This window comes from Rhipicephalus microplus, chromosome 8, assembly GCF_043290135.1.
Source record: "Rhipicephalus microplus isolate Deutch F79 chromosome 8, USDA_Rmic, whole genome shotgun sequence".
NCBI classification, from domain to species: domain Eukaryota; kingdom Metazoa; phylum Arthropoda; class Arachnida; order Ixodida; family Ixodidae; genus Rhipicephalus; species Rhipicephalus microplus.
In genome coordinates, this window is record NC_134707.1 from 48,383,912 (window position 1) to 48,411,299 (window position 27,388).

Below are 27,388 nucleotides of genomic sequence, written 5' to 3' on the forward strand. Positions count from 1 at the left end.
AACCACTATTGCTTCCAAAAAGTAAAGAAATGTTCAACATTGAACAGGATTCGAATGCAGCCCACTGTGTGAGAATCTAGTGTTGTACAATTAACACACGCCAATGATGGTAAACTCCTTCGCAAAAAAAATATACAGTTATAGTTTTCGGCAAGGAATCACAAATCACGTTAAAAGTTACAATTAATTGTGGTATCATGCAACAAACAACAATAACAACCAGGTGTGCGATGTCTCGTCCGAGCTTCTTAAAGCAAACAAGGTCAAGCACACTGAGATCAATTCTTAGGCAGCGCCATGGAAACCGATTAATGTAAATAAATTCTACTCAGACAGACTCATGCCAAGTCACAAACTGCTAATAAATGTGGACTATCTATCTCCAGGGTCCCATACACCACTATGACGTCTATTGAGCTTTTCTATTCCTATTTGCTTTATTTTTGAAATATTAAACACAGGCGGAATAATAGCGAAAGTTGGACTAGCTGGTAGTTCATGCTTGCGATGTAAACACAGCGCGAAAAATAGAGACAAGGACAGAGAAAGTGCGGTGTCGTCTCTTCCTCTGTCCTTGTCTATATTTTTTGCGCTGTGTTTACATCCCATGCGAACACAGGTAACCAAGCTCTCTAATGACCACACCAAGCCTCACTTACACTCCGACCAAATAGTAAGTTGAAATCCCAGTGAGTTCGATTAAAAAAAATTGCAATGACTCTGAGCGAGAGTAAGTGTCATTGGTAAATCTAGAATTATTTAGAGAGTCTTGTTTGAAGGAAGCTTTGATGAGTCCGAGGCTGAGTGGATCAGAAGAACAGAATGTATTTTTTTGGGTGAGCCCTATTGAGCTCGGATTTTAGCTGGCTTCTGATGTGAAATGCTTCAACCGCCAGAAGTTTTGTTAACAATTTTCTTCATCCACTTATTCTGTCATTCCTTCAATCATTGATTTATTCATATTTTCGCTGCTCTGTGAGACAACTCTCCTGCACGAAATCTTACAAAGGCGTTGCTGAGCATGTTCTTCTGGGACGTTTCCTCGCGCCGTACTAGCAGGCGATTTCGATGTAACCATCGTCGACCTTCAGGCATAGTGCCACCCGCTCTTCACTATTCGCGTCGTGGAAGTGCGTGGATTTTTCGCGCGCCTCATGCGTTCAGTTCACCATATGTCTAAGAGTCCTATCTGACGAGGCATCTGCTTAGTCAGTGTGCTCTTTTTTACTGCATTTTTCGCCCTTGTTGTAGCTGTGGCCCTGGTGCTACATATCTATAATTATATATCTCCATATATATATATATATATATATATATATATATATATATATATATATATATATATATATATATATATATATATATCATTAGAAGCGCTGTCGCCGCTCTTGAGGTGGTCGCGGAACATCCGCAAACGAGCGGCACAGGCCAGCTATTGCGATATTTCCGGCATGCACTCCATGGTTACCAGCGGCGGTGAAGTTTACAGCGCGCTAATATAACCTTTGTTTGCTGAGTGTCACTTCGAGCTCTTTTTTGGTTGAATTACAGAGCAACAGAGTGACATTTTAAAAACCTCAGTGTCACAGTGTCATTTACGGCAGTCTGAAAAGACGAGCCAGTGTCTTCTGCATGGGAAGTTCAAAATTTGACGCACACTGTAAAAGAACGTGACTTCTCCGAATTACCCACAATATTTCCGCGGTTTGACTGTTTAGCCAGTCGTCAAATGTCGACGTAAAAGAATTGCTGTAATTTTCTTAATAATATATCTGTTACACTCAGATAAACAAGCAATCTCTAACTGTCCATCAGTACTGTCTTATATGAACGAAAAATTTGGCACCTATTTAGGGAAAAGCTATCTGAATGCTTCAAATGCATAGTTGACATTTTGTTCGAAGCCATGCAGCCTCATATCGTTATATCAGCAATGATGCCTGACAACCTATCATTAGTTTTGGCTGTTGGATTATTTGGAGCAACGTTTATCAGGTGCACTGCAAGTAAGATCTTCAAACACTTTTTTTTCTCCAGAAGTGATTACTGAGTGTCTCTATGCTCAGGAATTCAGCATTGTTTTTTATATTAAATTTGCGAACATCCAAAAAATATGAGAAGTGTGAACAGAGGACTGCTGAGAACAGAAAACAGCTGTACCCCTGAATTTTGAGGTGAAGTGATGAGATGTTTTTCTAATGCGCATTCAGTGCTTGTTGGTTCATTACCTACGTAGGTTCATGAAAAATTCATATAAGATGCAGTACCTGTTTTAGAAAGTAGATGACCAGTGTCGAGTATTAAAACATTGAAAGCTCGCTTATTGATACCTCGATAATTTCAAAAATTAGATAATTTTACCTGTTTTCTGACCCCGGCCAGCATATTCACTGTTTAATGACATGAAGCACTCGTTCATTCGGTTCGATTTGCCTGTCATGCGGTCTACTGGGACGGTCAACGCATCGCACGATGCAGAAAAGGAGAAAGGGCACTTTCAGACAACCTAACGGGAAGGCACTGTATAGTGAGCCGACATGGTGACTGCTACGCAAGAGTTGCACTTGCAGATGTATCACCCCAACCGCTTCAAAATAACTAGGTTACAATATAACTTGTTTCACCCTACTAAACGCATGGAATGACGTCTGTGCATTTTGCCAATGACATGTTGAAACTCGCAGGTGTGATTGCAAAGATGAACGCTTAGTTTTTCTCTAAAAGGTAAGGTTAATTTTTGAAATAAACGTGTTGGGAATCTGGAAAACAAGCGCCTTCGCTTTCCCAAGCTGAAAAAGCTTTGGGAACTTTGCTACTGCTGTGCATGAAGCATGGTTTTTTTTAAAGAGATAATGCAGACCTGTTAGGGTCTGACTTCACTCAGTTTTCCAAAACGACGTCACCAAGGACTTTTATACCTTTGCTGCACATTGTGCACATTGTTTGTATCTGAAGGCCAGCAATAAAAAGGACTTGAAGTGCCCTGTCTAATAGTTGATGGTGTTCTGTGACGCAAGATAAAACAGAGCAATATCGTCTGAATAAGAGAGCCAGCACTTTCGTTTTTGACCTCGACAACAGTATCAATTGTACGCTCAACTGGGGCGGCAGCGCTGCCGAAAAAAAATGGCACTAAGTTGACTTCGTAAAGCCCGTTTGGTGCAGCAAAAGCGTTTTTTATTGTCAGCCTCGTTAAAAATTATTTGCCGATATCCATATTTCAGGTCAATGCTGAAAAAATATTTTGCCCTTTCAAGCCTGTCCACAGCTTCATCAGCTTGAGGCATACATCACACGTCGTTGGGTGTTATCGGACTTGTTGCTCCGTAATAAATAGAGATACAAAAGGAGCAATCTCTCTCTTCGCAAAGACGACCTGAAAAGCCCAGGAACTGGATCAGCCCTATATGGTATTTCATGAAAATATTCCTAATTGTTCTTCAGTAAGTGTACTTTACGACTGAGAAATACAACATGATCGATGGCGTATAAGCCATTACCATAAGTTTTGATTCGGTGTACTGCCATAGGAGTCGTACCAATTATCGGGGCACAGCTATCGAAGCAGATCTTGGCTCATCTTAAACCACCAGTAGCGCTTGTGACTAGCGAATACCAGATTCAAACCAAGAAGAGTTCGGAAGGAGAAAGAGCTAGAACCATGAGCTTATGCTGGCGATGAATATGAGCGAAATTCTCCAATTGGGGTAAGCAGAGAACCATCTATTGTCGCCACAGTCACCTTCTTGGGCGATAGCATAAATTTGGCCGAGACGTTATAGACAGGAAGAAGAGAGCAGGCAGAGGACAACCGGAGCATATAAGAGGCTAAGAAAATTCCCTGCGAAATGCAGCGATGAGAAGAGAAACATGTGCATTACCATCACCTACTTGGCTAGTTGCTACAGATACCACGTGTTTGTGATACCACGTGTTTGTGAATCTTCATCAGGCAAAGCCAAGATGAAGATTGAGGGCGACGATGCCAACATAGAGGCATCCTAGGTATCCGTGATGTGAACGACATCCCATTAGATGCGCCACAGCTCTTTGACTCACGTCTGTAACGCCATACGCACGTGCGTTCGTAAAAGCACACCGCAACGCGTTCTCCTCACCGCAGGTGTTAGAGCGGTGCTAAGTAGGTCACGCCGCGGCTGTGTGTTGACATCGCACTCCTCTAGAACACTTGCTTTGCAGATGCGTGCTGACATCGCTCTCCCTCCCGCGCAGCGCGCTTGCCGCAGCACCTTCAGCTTCCGGCTACTCCGCCAGCTTACAACACACTTGTCTCACGCTTCACCCTCTCCACCGCCCGCAATGCTCAACCACACGTCAAGTGGGAACACTTGTTCAGGTCGTTTATCTTCGACTAAACTTGCACAAAACCCAACGTGCCTCCCGTGTCTTTGCATTTCAAGCAAACGTTCACTCGACTGAATGCTACAGCAAGTTTGGCTTCAAACTGTTATTCCAGCACCAACGTCAACACCCGTTTCAAAAGAATCAACACCGTGCAAACCACTGCTCGCCTCCATTCAGGGTTCCTTTTGGAGAGATGGTCCATAGATTTTACACAATATTACAGTGGAGGCAAAATGTTGGAAGTCGTGACTCAGGATAAAATTATGAACTCACGTTGGTGGCATAGCCATCTCCGCGTGGTGGCGTGTGCCATCGATGAAAACATCAGCCGTGAACTGCTCGTCGGGCTGACTGAGCGCGTTATACGCGCCACGCAACGCAGGTCCTACATGTGATGTTTTGACTTTACGGATCTGCGGACACAAGGTACAACGGCCAACAAAGTTGGTGGAACCGGTATGAACAAGCGTTTGCACAAGGTGCGCTTCAAAAGTCACGGTCATATTGGCCTGATGAAGAAAAGGTTCCATAATTGACAATGCTGTTTTACCTAAAAAACTGCAATCTTTAGTTTTAGAATGAAAAAGTGGTTGACAAAGTGGTAGTTAGAGCGAAGCGGTGGTGCATAACGGCAACATTTTGAAAGAGCGTTGTCTAGGGTAACGGCCGTTTTCTTATGGTGCGGGTTCACTGTAGGAGCCGGAGGCCACTACTGCGTGAAAAAGTGCGAGTATGGGCCACAAATACCGTGTCGTCGATTTAGGTTTCGTCAGAATTCAGCATAGACTAGTCATGTATCCTGCTGGTGGCGGTGGCGGTAATCAAATATGCGGCCATGAATACCACAGTAAAAACATACGGGATGGAATCAACGACCCGCCTGGAGGGTGTTGCAGATACTACACAGCGTGCAGAAGTGAAAATCACCACACAATGTCACCAGGCCCAGAAATGCTAACAACGAACAAAGCCTGAAACTCGTTTATGAGACAGTTTGCAAACTGTTCTAGAATTTTTAATATGAATATTGGCTAGCACCGTTCATTCAAGGGCTTAGCAAATAAGCTTGCCTAGTTTAACAACCAAACTAAAAAAATGTGAGTTGGTTAAGGTGATAGTAAGCAACGTGCATTGGTTATATCATCATCACTTGCTTTGGCATACTTATCTCTCCTCGCTGGATATATCTGGGCTACCCTGTATGCACAGCTGATTAGATGGCACAGATTAGGGCTAAGTGAGGAAGAACAAAAGTTTAACACAAAGTTACTATACTAGAACATAGGCAAAAGTTGCTAACAGCGCTGACAACACAAACAAGGATAAAATGGCATCTCTGGGACAATCGACATAAACCACTCCTACCTCTGACAGCTGTCATGAAAATTTGATGCTATTGTTTAGGTAAAGATGGGACACCGAGGACCTACCCTTAAACAACACTTTTTTGCGTTTCGTATAGTGCCAAAGAATCTAGGCATCGTCTATCCGTATCTCATCGAAAGCCGAAACGATGGCGGTGAAAAGGTCATCAAAATATCTGAAGGCATCACGTTAAATTTGAAGAAGAGCTCGGTAGTAAGCAAGGAGTTTCTGCTAAGAACTCACCAGGATGACATTATGGAACACAACTACGTGAGTATAAAACAGAGATGTTCATCACTTCAGAAGGTTGTGCTACCTCTTACAGCTGGGTTCAAACTAGTTTTCAAAGTTTTGAAATGGCATCAGACTTCAAAGATATTGTTGTTGCCCTATTCTACAACTAAAAGTAAAGAAACAAACAGTGGAGGATACACGAAAAAGAGATTACATATTTGGTTGTGTCGTCTATGTTCACAGGCTGTTTGTTTTTTAGATGCTCCTCACAGCCTCAACGAGGCTTTTCATTGAAGATTTTATAATAAATATTATATTTGTCTTCTCAAGGCATGTTCAGGAAAATGGATGTGAGAAAAAAAGCTTAAAGGTTTGTCACTCGCTCTTTACTGTGAGCATGAATGCAGGCGATCCTCACCTCCCCGTTCCAATCAACACAATAAACAACGCACCCATCCCTATGAGCGTTCTTCACCAAAAATTATAATACTTGGGCTATCGATAACCTTTGGGAAATTAGCTCAAGAATAGTACAACACAATCGAGTCTCTTGCTTTAACTTCGATGTAATTTTCCTACGTTTTTACAGGGATTTACAACCAGGAACATTGTGTTTCTTCTAAAGAGCAAGAAAAATTTTCTTCTCGATATGACTTTGTTAGGTGAAATGTTAGGTTGTACAAAAAGGGCAAATTTCATGGAAAATGCTCTTTTTATACCTCAGATTTAGCAAAGGTGCCGCGAGTATAGAAATTAACGAACCACTTTTTGGCGTTTGCTGGAAAGTGGGCTAACAGACACTTGAGCACTCCATCTGAGCACCATTATCTAATTCGAGAAACACAAGACGGTATGTCACATCTTCAGAGCAGGACAAATAAGTGACAAGTCTTGACGTAAATATGGCACCGTTGTGCTTCTCACTTCTCCTTAATGCTTGATAATCTACAAGCAGCTTTCGCGTTTCTTTTGCGCAGTGTAAACAAATACAGTGCATAGATCGTAGTCTGGAAAATCATTCTTTCCGTACAGAACGAATACGTTCAATGCACTGGTTTACCTAAATTGTTATCGTTTTTTTTTTCAGCTCGATGGCGAAATACTGGAACAAAATCTTTATCACGACGCCGAGGCTTTTGCTTCAGTTATTGTGCTTCACGAGGACGGCTTGAAAGTTGTGAGTGTTTACTGCATCGCACAGAGGAATAAAAGCAGGAGGAATGCCAATGAGCTTATTCGTCAAAGCCTCAGTTTCAATAAAAAAAAAATGTAGTATTAATGCATGGAAAGAAAGGTATCATATTTTCACTTCATGAACCAGAATATATATCACTGTGCGCAACTAAATGTTTTTCTTAAATATTGCAGCCAACATTTTGTAACAACGTGCATGCAAAGACAACGTATCCCCGTCAGTGTTGATTAAGAATGCAGCTGTACAACCTCTATAATCACGCTTCAAGAGGTGTACTCGTGGTATATGGTCACGCATTTCTTTACGTTTATTCTTGTAGTACCCGTTAACGTAAAATAATTTCCTCGGCTATTTTCTGCAATTGGTAGCCTTCTTTTTACTCGTAATGACAACGTTTATGGAACAGTGAAAATTCTTAGGCGCATCGTAAGTGGCAAAACATCAACTCATCGCAAGTAACTCAATACCTTTACTGAATAACATTTCTGCTTTCCGGGCTGTCCACAAAATTTAGGAATGCTCTTACTGAATACTTTTCCAAGCATCATGTCACGTTCGTACGAAAACAAAAGTGAACAGCAAGCAATATTGTATGTCTTTCGAAAGTGATTCTAATAAATCGGACGGTGTGAAGGGCAGAAGTAGCTCTTATAGAAGTCGTTGTGGAACCTGACAGTCTAGTGGTGCCTTTTTAAATTGAACTGCTTTGGGGGGGAAGCCTGAAAGCGTACAGCCTCATGCAATCTAGCTAGTATATGGTGAATAATAATATTGAACATGTGACGCTCCCTCTAATAAGTCAATGAGGCTGTTTTCTTGTCAAACAGAGAAGTTTAATGTGTCGTCGCGTTACAAAAAGGACTCACTTTAGCTCTGTTATAGCACGCTAATGAGATCTCAGGCTAAAATATTTGATTTTATGAGACACCTATTAGGATACCCCAGCCTTCTCAACCGTTAGCCTTTATATCTAAAATTTTGCTGTTCACGAGGACAAAGGTGTGCATTCATAGCGAAAGATAGCGGAACCCACACTAGCACCAGGAACACTAGCATAATAAATATATTTACAGGCATCTAGAGAAGAAAAAGAGCAAGCATCAAGTGAAACACAGTTCATATAAGAGAAAGATCCGCGTATATACAGTAGGCTTGATAGAGAGTTTCCAAAAGCATATAAAAGAGGTGTGTTAGTTACAAAGGCACGTAAGTGATTCCGCCGCTTTGGTGTTCTGCGTGATCTTTTGATATCCAGGAAGGTATCGTAAGCTCTATGCTTGGAATAAAGCCGATGACGACCAGAGAAAGGTCAGCAGATGGCAGCATTCCTCACGCCTTTTATGAGCTGCCCCGAGAGAAGCCCAATGACAAAGCAACAGGTAAGTGGATAAAAAAAAACTTGTCTTGAAATGCCCCGCCGCACTTGTCTATAGGGCTAAGGTACTTAGCTGCTGACCAGCAAGTCGTGGAATTGAATCCCGGCGGCGGCGGCTGAAATTTCGATGGAGACGCAAATTATGTAGGCCCGTGGGCTCAGATTTGGTTGCATGTTAAAGAACCCAAGGTGTCCAAAATTTCCGGAGCCCTCCTCTACGACGTTTCTGATAACCATATGGTGGTTCTGAGACGTCAAACCTTACATATCAATAAAACTTGTCTTGAGTGAGATATTAGTTACGCCATTGAAAAAAAAAACGAAAGAAAGAAGCATAAACAGAAGGCGTTACAAATTGGAAAGCAACAGTATTAAGTTTTCCTTAGGGCGAGCTTCTTCATCGCAGATAGAACATGTAGGACAGTTTAACTTCACCTTCGACAGTAGAATGCGACAGCTTAACTATGCCCTGCGCACATCGCCTTCTCAGTTGTTACCCTGGCTTCAGTTTTCGCTGCATGCCGAAACCGAGTCGTAAGAAAGCAAACAAATGTGGGCGTAACATTCACCATTTCAAACTATTCTAGCCTGCTTATGTCATGTACATTTGCTGAGTACCCACTGCGCAACAAAGGTACTATTTTTGTGAAATTTCCGAAGGGCTTCCTAGGCGTCAATACGGTAACACGTGAACCTACGCAAGTGCTCATTTTGTTGAAGCTTTTGCAGCTGACGACAATTACATATGTGTGAGCACTTTGTAAAGGTTGGGTGTTTAAAGCACCCACTCGTTGCACGATTCAAATTTTTTTATGCCTGGCGATATTCTGCGCTTCTACCAAGCACTATTACATGAAAAGTTGATTTGAATTGGAAAATGAAGAGACGAGTATGGCATCGTAACTGTCTCTATCAAAGGAGGTGACCTCAATATTACTTGCGATAAGTAGACTTCTTCGAATAGATGGCATTCATAAAAAAATTGTTTTTCAAAGAAATATCAGGTAACAGGGCTACTTTGTGGTAGAACCCCTGCTTTCCACACAGGCAGCCAAGGTTCGATTCTCGCACAAACTCAAAATTTCTTCGGTTTAGTATATTTGCACTTTTCTAGTCTTTTTGATCATGGATAAGATAACGAATTTTCGCTCACAAACAATGACAACAACACCAAATTTATTTTTGCAACTGTGGAACACTTCATGCCAATGATGGCATTCCAGTGGCTAATTTTTCACGCTCAGCCTGGCGTAGCTGAACAGGTGTCGTACACGACAATGTGGTTATCATACAGCAAGTAATTCATATGAATAAACACAGGGCAACCTGCTAGATTGCGAACGAAATCTATATTTAACCATATATCTGGACCCGCACAAAGCGTACCAAATTAACATTTGCAGCACAATTTTACGCTGGCATGAATTAGACAAGAATGCATTCGCATCCTTGATAATTACATAGGCTCTGTCATTTGTTTCAGGACAAAAGATGCTATTCTCCTCAGTCTATTCCAGCTTTTATCCTGAGCAAAAACGTACGTCACTTCTCCTTTTCAACTGTGCAAAAGAAATCTACATTTGTGAGAACTTTCATTTTGCTTTTTTTTTGCTTTCTGTTTATTTCTGGTTTTACAGGTCGTCCAAAAAAAGTTTCCATGGAAATTATGGTACTTGTTGACAGTTATTTTCGAAGGCAGTTTGAGGACAAGAATTCAATGTTGACGTACCTTTTGGTAACCATGAATGCCGTGAGTAAAGCTTGCGAGACGTATTTGAACTATTGGAATTTTCGTTTCGGCATCGTATGTACTCCTCTTCGTGCATTTAATGGTGGTGGCCAGAATATTGCAGTTATAGCATAAACCTTCCGCGTTTTTTTTTCTGTATCTAGAGCAATTATTTACAATTTTTTTTGCCCTTTGGAGTGCAGGTAAACTTGAAGTATCTTACAATATCAGACCCAGAAGTAGAAATTATCCTTCGAGCGGTGGAAGTTTTTAACGTGAGTATTTGAGGTAGATGGCACGAAACATCTGTTTTGTTTTTCTGTTCCGCCAAACTATTTTCGAATGGCTCCTTCATTTCTAGCACCAAGTGGAAGATAAGTTCTTCGTACGAAATGGAAGCAACTACTTGAGAGATCGGGAGACACTCTTTAGCCTACAGAGATACGTGATACATAATTATCAACTGTACTATACCTTCGATGGCTTGTACTATGTAACTGGGTGAGCATTCTTATTTTTGCTTTATACTGTTGCAGGTGCAAATTGATGCAATGCTTACGAGCTTTTTTTCAGCCTCGACTTGGGCTATTATTACGTTACTGGCTTCGAAACTGATGTCCAAGGTAAGAACTCTTGTTTTCCTTTTTAAGCGAGCACATGTCACTCCATTAATTCTCAGTGACAACTTCGGGCAATTTAGCAGTTCGATTCGTAAAGATGGAATGTCTGTCAAGATGCAAACGTGGTACTTGGTTACCGTGTGCTAACAACGGAAAGGCTGACCGGGAAAGTACCTTGAGAAAAGAAATGAAGAAAATTTGAAGTAAGCGGCTGGAGTAAAGCCTTTGTTTATAGAAAGAAAATGTATCCAGACAGACCCTATGTGGCGCATGCGACACCACAGCAAGTAACGCATGTAGCTAGGCAAGTATCGCTAAAAAAAACCTGTCAATGTGTACGGGGCAATAATCATCGAACAACCGCATTTCTTGTCAATAACGCAGTCGGGCTGAAATCGGCCAGTGTGAACTGCTACTAAAAGTGGTTAGTTCCGCCTTAACTTTCGCAGTACATAAATATTGCAGATTAGGGGACTGCCAGTGGTTCCTATATATACATTGTATCGCTAGGATGCTGCCCGTACCTGCGGGAAATTAATGGAAAAGCCCTCGCGTACTAGCGTTTACGCACCCTGCTGAATAGCCAATGTGGTCATTCCCACAACGAATTGAAATACTACAAGAGCGCATTAGACCCCAAAATATCTTGACTATCACCATGTCAAGCCGAAACCATAAGTTGCATAACCGAGTCAGTTCAGAACATTTTTTTTCGGTTGCTTATATTTTAAAGGTCACTCCAAAGCATGTGTGAGCCATTTCTGTCACTTTGCCACAGATGGTCTAATGCTTTTACTTCCCTGATGGACACATGTAAAGTGAGGTCACACCTACGCAGATCAAACTTGCACATTTGCACTATGTGTTCTTGGAATTATTTCACGTCAATTTTCTTCAGCAGCAGAATTACGTTGGGGCATAATAAATTAAATTTGCACAGCAGCATTACGTGGATTACACTATGGCACAAGAGAAATTACAAAAGTGGCGCTGGCTATCAAACACAGCAGCGCACATAAACGCCGAGATTCAGTGCATAATGCCTATAGGAAGGCCTTTCAATATTTTTACCGCTTATTGCAATTTCGTTGTGCCGTAATGCATCCTTCTTGGACACCTGTCTTTCATGGTTTATCTCTTTCGTTTTTCTTCCAATCGTTTCTCTTTTAGGTCTGGCGTTCATTGGTGGTGTATGCACCATAGATAAGCTCGCCATGGGTGAAGACAAAGCACACACCTATAGCGGCGTACGAGTAACCGCTCACGAACTTGGACATCTGTAAGATCTGCTTTTTCTTCCTGTTTATCTTCGTTAAGTCAGTGATGATAAGGTCGTATAGGTCATCAAGTTAGGAAATATAATTTCTAGGAATTTACCTATAATATATATATATATATATATATATATATATATATATATATATATATATATATATATATATATATATATATATATATTAGAAGGGAAGGCCGCTGAGGTAGCTCAGTGGTTAGAGCATCGAACGCGTTATTCGAAGGTCGTAGGTTCGATTCCTGCTCACGGCTGGTTATTTCTTCATCCACTTTTATTTATTCTTATTTACATTCCATTGGTTCTAATAACTTCCCCTGTACATTCCTTGGCATTACTGTCTGTTATATCTCTTTAATATTGTGTTAAAACACGGAAAAACGAGCCCTTAGGTATACACTTCTTTCCCTTATTTCAATGAACGAGGGAGGGTCTCGTACTGGCAGACTTGGTGTGTTTAGGTTGTATAATCATCATCATCATCATCATCATCAGCCTGACTGCGTCCACTGCAGGACAAAGGCCTCTCCCATGTTCCGCCAGTTAACCCGGTCCTGTGCTTGCTGCTTCCAATTTATACCCGCAAACTTCTTAATCTCATCTGCCCACCTAACCTTCTGTCTCCCCCTAACCCGCTTCCCTTCTCTGGGAATCCAGTCAGTTACCCTTAATGACCAGCGGTTATCCTGTCTACGCGCTACATGCCCTGCCCATGTCCATTTCTTCTTCTTGATTTCAGCTATGATATCCTTAACCCCCCTTTTGTTCCCTAATCCACTCTGCTCTCTTCTTGTCTCTTAAGGTTACACCTACCATTTTTCTTTCTATTGCTCGCTGCGTCGTCCTCAATTTAAGCTGAACCCTCTTTGTAAGTCTCCAAGTTTCTGCTCCGTAGCTAAGTATCGGCAAGATACAGCTGTTATATACCTTCCTCTTGAGGGATAATGGCAAACTACCTGTCATAATTTGAGAGTGCTTGCCAAATGTGCTCCACCCCATTCTTATTCTTCCAGTTACTTCAATCTCGTGGTTCGGCTCTGCGGTTATTACCTGCCCTAAGTAGACATAGTCTTTTACAACTTCAAGTGCACTATTACCTATCTCGAAGCGCTGCTCCTTGCCGAGGTTGTTGTACATTACTTTCGTTTTCTGCAGATTAATTTTAAGACCCACCTTTCTGCTCTCCTTGTCTAACTCCGTAATCATGAGTTGCAATTCGTCCCCCGAGTTACTCAGCAATGCAATGTCATCGGCGAAGCGCAGGTTACTAAGGTATTCTCCATTGACTCTTATCCCTAACTGTTCCCATTCTAGGCTTCTGAAAACCTCCTGTAAGCACGAGGTAAATAGCATTGGGGAAATTGAGTCCCCCTGCCTTACACCCTTCTTGATTGGTATTCTGTTGCTTTCTTTATGAAGCACTATGGTAGCAGTTGATCCCCCGTAGATTTCTTCCAGAATGTTTATATATACTTCATCTACGCCCTGATTCCGCAGTGTTTGCATGACGGCTGATATTTCTACTGAATCAAACGCCTTCTCGTAATCTACGAAGGCAATGTATAAGGGTTGGTTATACTCTGAGCATTTCTCTATTACCTGATTGATAGTATGAATGTGGTCAATTGTTGAGTAGCCTGTTCGAAATCCTGCTTGTTCCTTTGGTTGATTGAATTCTAATGTTTTCTTTAATCTGTTAGCAATTACCTTTGTAAATAGCTTGTATACTACAGAGAGCAAGCTGATCGGCCTGTAATTCTTCAAGTCCTTGTCATCTCCTTTCTTATGTATTAAGATGATGTTAGCGTTCTTCCAAGACTCTGGTACTCTTCCCGTCAGGAGACACCTCGTAAACAGGGTGGCTAGTTTTTCTAACACAATCTGTCCTCCATCTTTGAGCAGATCTGATGTTACCTGATCCTCACCAGCAGCTTTGCCCCTTTGCATGCTCTCCAAAGCTTTCCTGACTTCTTCTATCATTACTGGTGGGGTGTAATCTGGGTTACTGCTAGTTCTTATAGTATTAAGGTCGTGGTTGTCACGGCTACTGTACAGATCTCTGTAAAACTCCTCTGCTATTTTAACTATCCTATCCATATTGGTAGTTATTTTGCCTTCTTTGTCCCTTAGTGCATACATCCGACTTTTGCCTATCCCAAGTTTCCTCTTCAATGCTTTGACACTTCCTCCGTTTTTCAGAGCGTGTTCAATTCTCTCCATGTTATACCTTCTTACATCGCATACCTTGCGTCTATTAATCAACTTCGAAAGCTCTGCCAGTTCTATTTTGTCTGTTGTACTTGACACTTTCATGATTTGACGCTTCTTAATTAGGTTCTTCGTTTCCTGGGAAAGCTTGCCAGTGTCCTGTCTAACTACCCTGCCTCCAACTTCCACTGCACACTCCGTAATGATACTCGTCAGATTATCATTCATTGTATCTACGCTAAGGTTGGTTTCCTCACTAAGAGCCGAGTACCTGTTCTGCAGCGACACTATGAATTCCTGCACTTTCCCTCTCAGTGCTAGCTGATTGATTGGCTTCTTGCGTATCAGTTTCTGTCGTTCCTTCTTCAAGTCTAGGCGAATTCGAGACCGTACCATTATATGGTCACTGCATCGTACCTTGCCAATCACTTCCACATCCTGCACGATTACAGGGTGTGCACTCATTATAAAGTCTATTTCGTTCTTATTTTCGCCATTAGGGCTCCTCCATGTCCACTTGCGGTTTTCTCGTTTTCGGTAGAAGGTATTCAAAATCCGTAAATTATTGCGTTCTGCGAATTCTACTAGTAGCTCTCCTCTGGCGTTTCTAGTACCGATGCCATAATCTCCTACTGCCTGGTCTCCAGCCTGCTTCTCCCCTACCTTTGCATTAAAGTCGCCCATCACTATAGTAGACTGTGTTTTTACCTTACTCATTGCTGATTCCACGTCTTCATAGAAGCTTTCAACTGAAGCGTCATCATGGCTGGATGTAGGCGCGTAAGCTTGTACTACCTTCATCTTGTATCTTTTATTCAGTTTAATTACAATACCTACCACCCTTTCATTATTGCTATAGTATTCCTCTATGTTGCCAGCTATGTTTCTGTGAATTAGGAACCCCACTCCCAGTTCTCTTCTGCCTGCCAAGCCCCTGTAGCAAAAGACGTGCCCATTCTGTAGCACCGTATAGGCCTCATCTGTCCTCCTAACCTCACTGAGCCCTATTATATCCCATTTAACACCCTCTAGCTCCTCGAATAATACAGCTAGACTTCCCTCACTAGATAAGGTTCTAGCATTAAACGTTGCCAAGTTCAGGTTCCAATGGCGGCCTGTCCGGATCCAGAGATTCTTAGCACCCTCTGCTGCGTTGCAGATCTGACCGCCGCCGTGGTCAGTTGCTTCGCAGCTGCTCCGGACTGAGGGCCGTGAGTTATTTGACGTAAGCATGTGGGAGGTAGTGGCCAGATACTGCACCAGGGTGGCCAATCCTTCTCTGGTGAGGGAGTGCGTTCTCGGCGGTGTTTGCCGGTGAGGCCGCACCCCAGGCCTTTTAATGCAGTTCCATCAACACGCGGATTTTTTTTTTAATCCGGTTGGGAACTGCGCGGTACCGGGATTTGAACCACGGACCTCTTGCATGCGAGGCGGATGCTCTAACCACTACGCCATCGCCGCAGGTTGTATAAGAGGGACAATTGATTAGCTGCCCGCTCATAATAAGTTCACGTGCTAAGTGACGCCAAAACATGAGCATAAGAGTTTTCACACTCGCCGCTTGGCTTATAGATGGCGCTGACTGTCACTCCTACTTCTATATTCACATATAAACCCAAAATATTTGATGGAGGGAAGGCCGCTGTGGTAGCTCAGTGGTTAGAGCATCGAACGCGTTATTCGAAGGGCGTAGGTTCGGTTCCTGCTCATGGCTGGTTATTTTTCATTTACTTTTCTTTATTCTTATTTACATTCCATTGGTTCTAATCACTTACCTGTACATTCCTTGTCATTACTGTCTGTTATATCTCATTAATATTGTGTTAAAACACGAAAAAACGAGCCCTTATGTATACACTGCTTCCCTTATATATATATATATATATATATATCAAATAAATACGAAAGTCATGCTTGTCATTTGTGCCCTTTAGTATGTATATCGTAACAAACAACAAATACTACCCTCTACATTTGTGAGCGGCATTTACCAATTCGCATAGGAGAGACCCAGACCCTGACATTTGGCTACGTGAAAGGCATTAGAAAAACTGAACAGCCAGCACCCACGGCTGTTATTCATGCCCGCGCCCCTTCGCTCTTTTTTATTTGCAACACGGCCTTCAAGTATCCATGAGTCAAATACCGACGAAATTATCCTGCCACTTTGAATGACACAGCCGGAAGCTCAACGCGACCACGCTGATATTAGAGGAAATCGACTGTACATCGTACTGCATGAGCCATCCGGGCAGTCAGCCCAACAGTTCGAACAAGTGTGGTAGTTTGCAGTCAGCGCCTCTTAGTGGATCGCATTACATTTTCTACCTATACTTCAAACAAATGACAAAAAAAACATTGCTTCAGACTCCACACTACATAACTGAAGCATATGTAACTCCGTACTAAAACCAAGCAACTATTTCTCGTGTGCTTTAATTCTACTTATCACTTTCGATAGCGTCATGCTAAAGACAAATATGGCACCATTATGACAGCGTCAAGCACGTTTAATTTTGAAGTACCACGGGCGGGCGAGTCAACCACGCAATGCAAGAGGTTATTATGGGGGCATTAGTTTTTCCGCGTGAGTCATCACATTTTACAAGAGACCGTGCCATTTCGCATGGACTGAGACAGCCTGCTGTCGGAAATTGGTCGCATATTTTGCATACACAACCCAAACCACAAGGCCTGGCTCACACAGGCACATAAAGGGAAGGTGATCATACCGACGAGTGCAGAGCGTACTGCGGTGTATAGCTTGGCGGGGTGTGCTCACAGGCTGGTGAAGAGAGTGACCCTCACTCACTCACTGATGAAATGTAGGGCTCACCGTAGGACGGAAAAGGTTGTGGCACTTAGTCAGGCACGCCAAACTTTTCCTTAGCCGAACTCACACACAGGAAAATTTTCTGCAACCAGACTCATTCAAACTGAAACGCACGTTATTATTACTCATCCGGACTCACTCAGACTCGCAGCTCGATCAGAGTCTCAACCAGCCCAATTTAATTGACTCATGAGTGAGGTCGCTGACCTGTGTACCTTGTGCCCATTAAAATGCATCAAATCACCGTAGCCCTCGTCTGCATTGTAATGCTCACCTCAAAGTGAAAATTCGGCATGTCGGCTTCCAGTTGCGGCCTGGTTCCTGTGACGTCTACTTCCCCAAAGCGTGACATCTGCTGCATTTTTCCTTAATATGTTAATAATTTCTACATTAATCGGTAGTTTAACCGTAATAACGAGGTATCTACGTCAAAGCAAATTTCATGCCCACTATTTTACGTTTTTATCACTGATTTTGATAATGAATCAAGCTTGTATTTTCGGTTTCCTGTCAAAAGTCTGCCTTCGAACAGTTCTGCATATGTTAACATTTATCATAGCATGCCAGAAAGTCATGTTTGTTATCAACTTCCTTCACCTCATATCTACTACGCTAATTTTGCTTACGTGACTAAAGAAACAGCTTTTTGAAAGACGATATAAAAAATGTAGTTTAAGAAGTACAGAAATTTGGGTAAGTTGGCACTAATTCACCGTAATTCAATTAAATGGCATGTCATTGTGCACTTCATTTCACCACTAGGCTCGGCTGTCCGCATGATGGAGAACAATACAGGTTCTTCTCATCGAAGGATTGTCCAAACAGCGATGGCTACATCATGACCTACTGGTCAAACAGCAGCAGGAGCATGAAATTCTCTGATTGTTGCAACCGTGCCATATCAGAGCTTGCACGGTGAGTGTGAAGTGAAAAATATTAGGAAGACTTTTCCGGGTATCTTCAGAAAACTGGAAGTATATGCGATAGTGTTAGTATTCGTCGTACACCTGTGAAGTTAAGCAATAAGGAGTGGATTCAGCCTTGATCGTTTGTTGGAGCTGAGTTGTAACAAACGTATTTCTCAATTAAATGAAATTGTAGAGCTCCAGAATAATTTCTGCTTCTAGGAACGCGCTATCACTTACGTTTTATACAAATACCCATTCCTATCAACCATCGCTTCAGGGGTGAAGCACCACAGGGTCTCGGCGTGTTATCATGCTTCTCATCTGCCGATTGCTGTTGCTGCCTGCTCCTGCTGGTGCCGTGATGGGGCTGCTATCAGAGTGCCAATAGGGTGCCACCACATCAATGCTCGATGCGTGGTAAAAGACAGTGAACGACTCAGGTTGACTCCTGTGTAGCTTGCTGACTGCGTAGACTCTCTCTCACCGCATGCCGTGCTCTCGCTTCCAGTGTAGCTGCTTGTTGTCGGCATTTCCGGTTGTACTTTTGCTGGCGAGAAAGCTTTCACGACCGTTTCGATCTATGGCAGAAAGAATGTGTGGTATTGAACGCGCTTATTCTTCATCGTCGTCAGTGTCACCGTCTACGTCATGGTGCATAATGGATACCCTGCATGTGGTCTGCCGTGATTGCAGCGTCATCGACATCGTGTGCTTTACAGCTAGTGTGCATATTCCTGATTGTTGTGGTCAGTGCTTAAGCTCGGTACTTTGCTTGTGATGTGCCGAGCAACACACACTTGACAAGCCACGGCCCAGGAGTGCTCCGCCAAGTAGAAAATCGATTGCTCGCGCGGCACAAGCACTCACCCGGCAGCCCGTATATATAGGCACTTGATCTCGACAAGCAGACTAGTGCCGGTTAGAGATTTTTCACGTGCATATATGTACAACATATATACGCAGCACGTGCGTTAACTAAACGGACTGCGGGTCTGTATGTCTAAGCGGAGCTCACTGGGTCCTCTTTTCAGGCCCGTGAACATAGCGTGCTTCACATCTCCCCAAAGTTCACGCTTGTGAAGCTTAAACACACTTGCCTGAATGGCTCTTCACCACAATTTTTCTTTTATGTATCTCAGCGTGTCGTGCGCAAGGAATATCACAAATATGCTTCGCTTTTTAGTTTCTTTTCAGTGAGCGTTATTTGTTGACATGCAGTGAAAAGGCGATATTCACATTGGTTTCTATTTAGGTCACCATTTGGAGACTGTCTAGAAACCAAAAATGCAACTCGACGAATAAATAAAAATTTCGACACCGCCCTTCTTCCCGGGGAAGTATTAACAAGGGACCAAGTATGCCAGCTTGCCTTTCCCAATGTTCCAGACATTCGATTTGTAACGGTGAGTTTTTAATACATATTATTATTATACTGCTGAATGTAAATCTACATTGCGTACATAGTAAACATTTATGTGTTTATTTTCCTCCAGAGAAAATGGAGGGGCATAATCAAGCAGTTGTTTGTTCTGTAATAAGATGACGCAAAGACGAACGCAATTTCCTTTATTTAGTTCCTAGTTGATTTCAACAAACTTCAAAAATCAGGGTGTCGTTAGAAGTCTTATAATTTTGTGTGTGCCTTCCGAACACAATTAGGCACCAATAAATCAACCTCTCAGTTAATCATGTTTTGTGTGGTGCCCCGTTTTTCTTTGACAACGCCACCCGTATAAAAAAGTTTGGCTAGTTTGTTCACACTCAGTACCTTTTGTTTCTCGTCTTCGTCTCATAGAGGCAGTCATTTTTTAACGCCAGTTTCACAATGCTGTTCGCAATTCACTGTTATCGTAGTGGTTATACAGGTTCTACTTTTCAAACTACTTCTCAGGCAAAACAATAAAGCAATTCTGTTCTTTTGATCAACACAAAAAGCCGAGTATCTCTCCCGTAAATTTACTTTTACACGTGCATTGAACTGGGCATGTGCGCTTGCTTAATATTCATTGCTTTCTATATTTTACAACGTGCTTTCCTAGCTGCAAGTACTTTACTCAGCTTTTTTTTTTTTCATTGACAAGTCCGTCTTGGACGATATAAGAGTTTCGTTATTTCCGTTTCAGTACACTGTATAAAAAATTATATTTTCTTTTTTTTTGCAAACATGGTCTTTTTGTCACATTTACATGGAGCTGTAAGAAATCGAAGTTAGTTGAAAGTGCGTGGAAACAGCGTGAGGATGCTCACGTTGTTTTCCAGCATTGCACTCGCAAACCATGTGTAAACATAAGGACAAGCAAGCCTCTTCAGGAATTGCGCGTGCCTCAGTGACAACGTAGACGAGCGTTACGTTACATTCTTTCACGAAAGTGCTCCATGCCTTGGGATAGAAAAAAACGGGCTTTCGTATGACTACATATTGCCATGCAGCCAAAACTCTAAAGCGCACGCTGAAGCATTGAGATGGCAATAGTGCCAAAGCTTGCACTAAGTCACGCAAAGCTTGAAACCGCGAGGCTGGAGAATTCCGATGTCTAATTAGGCTTTTTATGTGTTATTATAAGGATTTCTACAAGTGATGCTATTGCTTTCATGGTTACGTCACGGTTGTTGCTATTACTTCGACAGGAGTTTCTAGATTGTTTCTGGGTTGCCACGACGTTGTTGTTTTGCTTTAGATTGGGGATGTCAGGTAATTTGGAAGTTGCTTCTTTATTTTTGCTAGGTGCTCGCTGGGCGATACAAGGTTGTTTCTAGGTTGCTGTTAGGTTGTTTGTGTTTCATGTAGAAAGTGCTAGGAAGCTTTTATGTTCCTTCTAAACTGTTCTGAGGCCTTCAGTAGCTGATGCTAGGTTATATCTAGCTAGTTGCTAGGCTTTTAGCTCGGCGATGCCAGGTTGTTTCTAGGTAGTAGCTTTATTCTTATTTTCGGCGACAGCTTTTCTTGACAGCACTGTGGAAGCTATAGAGCCGAGCCGCCTGCATGCGCGCGCGCCAGGAAATAGTACATGTTTTATTTTCTGATTCTAATAGCTACTTGACCCGAATAAATAAAACTTTCTTCATTATAAGGATAGAACAAGTATGGGACGCTGTTCATGGAAAAGAAGTTATCGTGCGCCCTAGTTTTTTTTCTTTTTTATTTCTTGGACGGCACCACGTTTTCCGCACACCGGCTGCGTCTGCTGCTTGCCCTTGCAGCGGCGAGCACAGCATCGGCCGTGGAAAAGCTGCTCATCGTTGGGACGCGCCGTCTTTTATACATCACGCATCGAACTTTCCAGCCTTATCACTGGTGGCCGCGCAAGCTCTGAAATAAGCTTCACTGTTCGCGTCTTGCGCAACATCTTAACAATGATCTACAACAATTGTGAGCGAGGAAGCGAAAACCGAAACTGGAACCGAAATCGGCTGCAAGCTGCCGGACTACTTGCGTAGTAACACAAATGTGCCGAGGCCCCGCCTCCGTAGCCTTCGCTCCAATGTCAAGAAAAGCTGTCGCCGAGTATAGCTAACTTGTTTTTTTCGTTGCGTCTAGATTTTACCTGAATTCTACCGTGATAATAGGCTCTTTTTAAAGTTATTTAATGTGTTATAATTCGTAATCTATAAGCATGACTGTTTCAAGAGTTGCGCTAGTTAATAAAAGCTTCGCCGTGTTTTCCCTTGTGTAGCGTCAGCTGCATTCACAGCACTTTCACATGGCTTATGGAGAGTCGTGCTGCGCATTCATAAGAAAAACTTACACCACATGGACCACACGTGGCGCTCTAGAGCCACCGCCATAACGTGCACCTCTTCGTGGTCTGCACATTCTAGAAGAGCGATGTCATAGCCGCGGCCGTCACACTGACGTCGGCGCACGCCCAGGTCTGAGCCTTCGTGTGCCGTAGGTATGTCTGACAATGTGCCGGAGCCACTTGATAGCGCCGATTGTTATGTGCACACGTACAGAGGCATCCGTCAGGGTATACATATAGTGGGGTTTTGCAAATCTACAGTAAGCCTGGTAATCAAGCTAACTCTTGACAAAGAGTAAAGCTGAGAATGTTAAGCTGAGCTTTAGCTGACGCTACGTATATCCTGGAAAAGCCGAGTTAAGCCACTGCCAAATTTTTTTCCTTTCTTATCGCTTGCTTTTTCTGTCTCATCTTTTTTTTATCTATCTTCTTGTATCTAACGTTTCGCTTTCTTTTTACTTCTATATCTTTCTTCTTCTCACTCTTTCACGTGTTTTAGGCCCTGCCCTTCGCAGATAGAAGGTTTTGTTTAGTGATTCTAACTTGCGTATACTAGTTAGTGAGGCTTGCCCGATTCCTCTGCAGCATTACCACGCTAGGAGCTTCGCATAGGAGATCACAACTAACCGACAACTTAAACAGCTTGAATGTAAAAAGAGTGAAGATTGCGCGTTCCTGTTCATGAATATGGTGGTTCTTATAGCACAAATGGGACCCACTAAAGTTTTTTTTCATCCAGGCTTCACTGTTAACACTTCCATATTTGATATTTCTTTAAGGCGTTAGATCAGTAAAGCTGCTATAAATCTTCGTTTTCACGTTAAGCAAGTTTGTGCATATTTTTAAAGCTTAGGGGACTTTTTAAAAGACCGCAAATAATTCTGATTGGTTGAACACACGTAAAATGCAACTCTGAGCGTCGATGCTCGTGCTACATTTTTCCGTCAAAAATTATATTTTTTTTAGGTGAGGTATTCTTTATTTATTTATCGTGAATACATTGAAAGACTGACGACAAAAGCTGCATACAAGCAGCTTGACAGGCCCGCCAGCCCAATTCAAACGTCAGCAGCAGACGGCAGATATGCATGCTGTAGAAATTTACAGTAATAGACACAACACACCAAAGTATCGCAATTCTATTGCGATAACAAAAATATGCAAGTAAAAATATATGCACGCTAACAACTAAACAAAGAAACGATATTGTATTTGAAAAACATGGGAACGCTACAAACAAGAAAAAGAGAAACGACGAGGCAATACTGAAACATACAAAAGTGCAAATAGTGTCAATTTACAAAAAAAAAAAGATGCACCGGTAAAAGAAAGACTGATAATAAAAAGTATACATATGAGCTACTGCACACAAGAGAACAGGAATAAGCGCTTCAAAAAAAAAAAAATGGTTACACCAATCAGGGTATCACCCACACTGAGATGCATATGCACTAAAATGTTACACATAGGAAAACCAACGGCTAGTAATTGAAGGCCCGAAAAATTGGATGCATAATGCATTAAAACTGTACACACAGGAAAAAAAAAGTAATGTTTGTTGTTGAAGGCGCGAAAAAGTTGAGTAGCAAAGAGAAGGAGTAAAAAGAAGGTCTGTAACGAAGGTCGGCAAGGCAGAATCGATAGACACTTGGCGATAACAAAATGGGCGACGTAAAAAAAAAACAGAAAAAAAAGAGAAACCTTACCAGGATGACGCTATCAATCTACGCACTTCCTTTTTGGAAGTACGCGTCATATCTATGTTTCTTGCTTCCAGTTTATTCAGTAAGCGCGGCAAAGTATTAGATAATGTTTGCAGACCGTATTATGTACGAAAGGTGGGCACGTGCCATCGTTCAGTGTTTCTGCAAGTGTATACAGGCGCATTCGGGCAAAGACAGGCCAGCTCAGATAAATTTTTGCAATTTTTCGCTAGTTCTTTCTTGAAGCTAAGAGCTAATCTTACATTATAAAGATTGAAAATTTCGGTAATGCAGTATTTCTGAAATAAATGACCAGTGTGGGCCGAGAAGCTCAAATTCCAAATGGAACGCAAGGATTTTTTTTTGCAGTAAATTGAGTCTATTTTTATTAGCAAGCGTAGTAGTTCCCCAAACTAGGTGAGCGTAATTTAGATAAGACTCAAACAAAGATTTATAAAGCAGTAACTTAACTTTAAGTGGAATTAAGTGGCGGTGTTTGCTAAGAATTCCTGCAATGCGAGACAATTTTATCATTACAGAATTAACGTGGTGATCCCAAGTAAGGTGACTACTGAAGTGCACTCCTAATACCTTCAGGCATTCCACGATTTCTATTGAGTCAGAACCAAATTTAACATACTGCGGAACAATGATTTGTTTATTTCGGGGTCGAAACAATATAGCTTTAGACTTGTTTGCGTTTAGTTTTAATCGATTAGTAATTGACCAGCATTGAATAGACTGCAAAACAGCGTTAGTTCCCCTTCCGATCTGGTCAAACGAGTCCAACGAAAAAAGTATGGTCATATCATCGGCATACAAAATGCACCTAGCTTGTTGACATAAGCTTAAAATATCATTAATATATAAATTAAACAACAAAGGTCCTAGTATTCTTTCCTGTGGAACTCCAGCTATTATACGCTTAACAGATGATTTGTGGGTATCAATACAAACATACTGTGTGCGACTGGCTAAGTAAGAGGCGAGTAAAGAGTGAACACAACCGCGGAAGCCATACCTATCAAGTTTCGATAAAAGTATGTTGTGATTAATGCAACCGAATGCCTGAGAAAAATCTATGAACACGCCTAGAACAACTTTCTTTTCTTCAAAGGAGCATAATATGTATTGTTTTTGTTGAAGTAGTGCTGATTCCGTAGATTTGTGTGTTACAAAGCCGTATTGATCGTCAGAAACTAATTTATGAGTTTTACAAAATGATGACATCCGAGTCTGAATTATTTTTTCAAGCCCTTTAGAAAATACCGGCAATATTGACACGGGTCGATAGTTTGACGCACATCTGTCTCCCTTTTTAAAGAGGGTGGACACTTCTGCCTTTTGCATTTCGGTGGGAAAAACGCCTGAATTAAGGCAGAGGATAAAGATGTCTGTAAGTATTGGGGTTAATATATCAAGGACGTATTTCACCGGCTTTATCTGGACGTCATCTGCATCCCGGCTTTGAGAATTTTTCATATTCATAAAAACAGAATAAACTTCTGAGCATGTCACTGGGTTCATAAACATGCAATTACTGTTATAAAAATAGGAATTTTCATTTGGCGGTGCAGCACATTCAGTCCTGCGGCTAACGAAATGATCGTTAAAGGCATCACACATGTCTTTGCCCGTGACGCTAGCTTCATCAACAACAATCTCAACGGGAGCTATGACATTGTTCGACTGCAAAACTACCGTATTTATTTGTGTCCATATTTTTTTCACGTCATCTTGACAGGATTCAAACAGAGCGTAATAGTACGCATCTCTTGCCTGTTGTAATTCTTTGTTGAGTTTATTTCTGTATAGTTTAAACTGCGAAAATAGTTCTTGATTACGCTGTTCAACAAGTTTTTTGTACATTTGATTTTTCTTCCGAATTTTTTTCAATAAGCTTGACGTAATCCACCCTTTTTTTGCTTTTTTAGATGGGAAACAGGCGCGGGTTGGAAAATAAGTATTGTATATTTCTACAAATTTTCCAAAAAAAGTGTTGTATGCGACGTTTGCATCCGTCATGGCGACGACGTGAGCCCAATTCACACAAGCAACTGCCAATTCACACAAGCAACTAATAATTTTTGAGCAGATACCTTTAGGGCAGTCTAATATAAACCAGCCTTCCTTAAAAACCAAGGAAGTTAAAAATTCACTCCTTTTGTTTGGCTTAGTTTGAGTACCTCCTGATGTTTACGAGAAATATAGCAACTGTTCTTCCTTCATAAGTCGCTTCATCGAGCGTTAACAAAAAAAAAAAAACCTGTTTGCTTGCTATCAAACACCAGCAGTTCTTCAACTTGCGGGACAGTGCTTCGCATACACAACAAACACAGCTTCACTGCGTCACCCCAAAAATTTTTGTCATTTTGTCGTGGGGGTCACTTGTTTCGGTGGGCTAGAACACTAAAAAACAATTAAGAGGCCATGATGTGGATGTAGCTTGGTCATTGCTTGAATACAAAAGGTGCAGCGCTAGATATAAGAGGACACATACAGGACTAGGTAACGAAAATGGGCTCTCCTCTGTGAAGATTTGTGTCCCTGTTTTCGCCTTCTTATACTTACCGCCGAACCTCTTGTACACAACTGATTAAATATGCGGGACTATAGTCTTATATAGGAATCACTTATTTACAGGACGATGGTATAGCCAAGTGCTACGCTTCTTGTCGTTCCGACCAAAAAAACAAAACTCTAAAGACGATGCTTCCGGATCACTCGCCGTGCAACGAGACGAGCTTTGAAAGAAAACAATCTGGACGTGCAAGCGGACACATTTCCCAGGGAGACGTAAGCGCATCAACATTCGTTCAACGATTGCTGGTGAAATGTGTGCATGCACAGAAATGTTGCTGAAAAGAGTCATCTTTAGAGGATAACTGCCAACAAATGTAAATTCATAGCAATGCGCTGTATTTACGCCTACAGAATTGCGTAATATTTTATGTTAGGACATATTTATTGACAGTTTTAGACTCATTTGTAGAAAAGTTCAAACTTTATCACAAAAACTAGTTTGTGCTAACTCTGCCTTCAGTCACACTTTTTTAATTTTTTTGTCTGTCTGCTCAGAAACAAGTTCAATCAATACTGTTAGACCAGTTCATGTCTCTAAAATTACACCAATTCATCTGCCCGGACTAACCGTGAGCGTGTTGGATATAGCGAAACGCTAAGACCTTGGGCATCTGCCTCAGTTGCGCAGAAAGCGACTAAAGCACTCCTACTTTACTTAAAGACATTTAACCTGAGCGACCGCCTGTAGACTGTGGGTGCTGCCCCGAGTGTGCTCGTGACTGTGTGTACCTTCTTATCTCTCTACAACCTCTTTTCTTCCCTTCATCCCTTCCCCAGTGCAGGGTAGCAAACCGGATGTGCTTCTGGTTAACCTCCCTGCCTTTCCTTGCATCTTTCTCTCTCTCTCTCTCTTTGAAAGTTTTGCTGATAGTTTTGAATATAATCGGAAGTTTCGCACTTGAAAATATATGCATTTTTATTCTAAAATAATTTCGTGCTACTTTTGCAGATGGTCTGCGTCAATGGTGATTGCAGAGCCAAACTCTCCAAATACCCAGTCGAACCAGTAAAAGCAGCAAAGAGACAATAAATTTTCTTCAGCAGTGACGTGATTTTCATGGTCTTTTCAATAGAAACCCAGCATGTACGTGAATCTCCATTGTAATATACCTCAGCCCAGCTAACTGATGACCTTGCAAACTTCTTCATTATGAAACCAAAAGGACTCCTTTGCTCAGACACCCAGCAGTTGTTCTTGGTACGTACACAACCGATGACCGAAGCACTATACAAATGGGA

The 27,388-nt window shown here is 41.9% G+C and overlaps 1 protein-coding gene across 3 annotated transcripts; it reads left to right on the top strand.

Annotated features, from left to right (window-relative positions):
• Window positions 1-1,710: 1,710 nt before the first annotated feature.
• On the top strand, window positions 1,711-27,196 carry LOC119165397 (venom metalloproteinase BumaMPs1). Of its 3 annotated transcripts, XM_075871748.1 has the most exons (16): window positions 1,711-2,006; window positions 3,225-3,410; window positions 5,828-6,000; window positions 6,224-6,334; window positions 7,052-7,141; window positions 8,415-8,538; window positions 10,018-10,071; window positions 10,172-10,284; window positions 10,467-10,538; window positions 10,625-10,764; window positions 10,837-10,886; window positions 12,054-12,162; window positions 17,978-18,130; window positions 19,376-19,526; window positions 26,210-26,362; window positions 27,099-27,196. In XM_075871748.1, the coding sequence occupies exons 3-16, from the start codon at window positions 5,986-5,988 to the stop codon at window positions 27,177-27,179; spliced, it is 1,416 nt and encodes a 471-aa protein (XP_075727863.1). In that variant the 5' UTR covers window positions 1,711-2,006; window positions 3,225-3,410; window positions 5,828-5,985; the 3' UTR covers window positions 27,180-27,196. The 3 variants fall into 3 exon arrangements, with proteins under 3 accessions (XP_075727863.1, XP_075727861.1, XP_075727862.1); XM_075871746.1 differs by lacking the exon at window positions 3,225-3,410; XM_075871747.1 differs by lacking the exons at window positions 3,225-3,410; window positions 6,224-6,334 and having other exon boundaries at window positions 1,712-2,006.
• Window positions 27,197-27,388: the final 192 nt, after the last annotated feature.

Coding starts and splice junctions, on each gene's coding strand:
- LOC119165397 (XM_075871746.1), top strand. CDS start 1,907: ATGCAGCCTCATATCGTTATATCAGCAATGATGCCTGACAACCTATCA. Junction 6,001..6,223: donor ACATTATGGAACACAACTAC/GTGAGTATAAAA, acceptor TTTGTTTTTTAG/ATGCTCCTCACAGCCTCAAC. Junction 10,285..10,466: donor TTTTGGTAACCATGAATGCC/GTGAGTAAAGCT, acceptor TTTGGAGTGCAG/GTAAACTTGAAGTATCTTAC.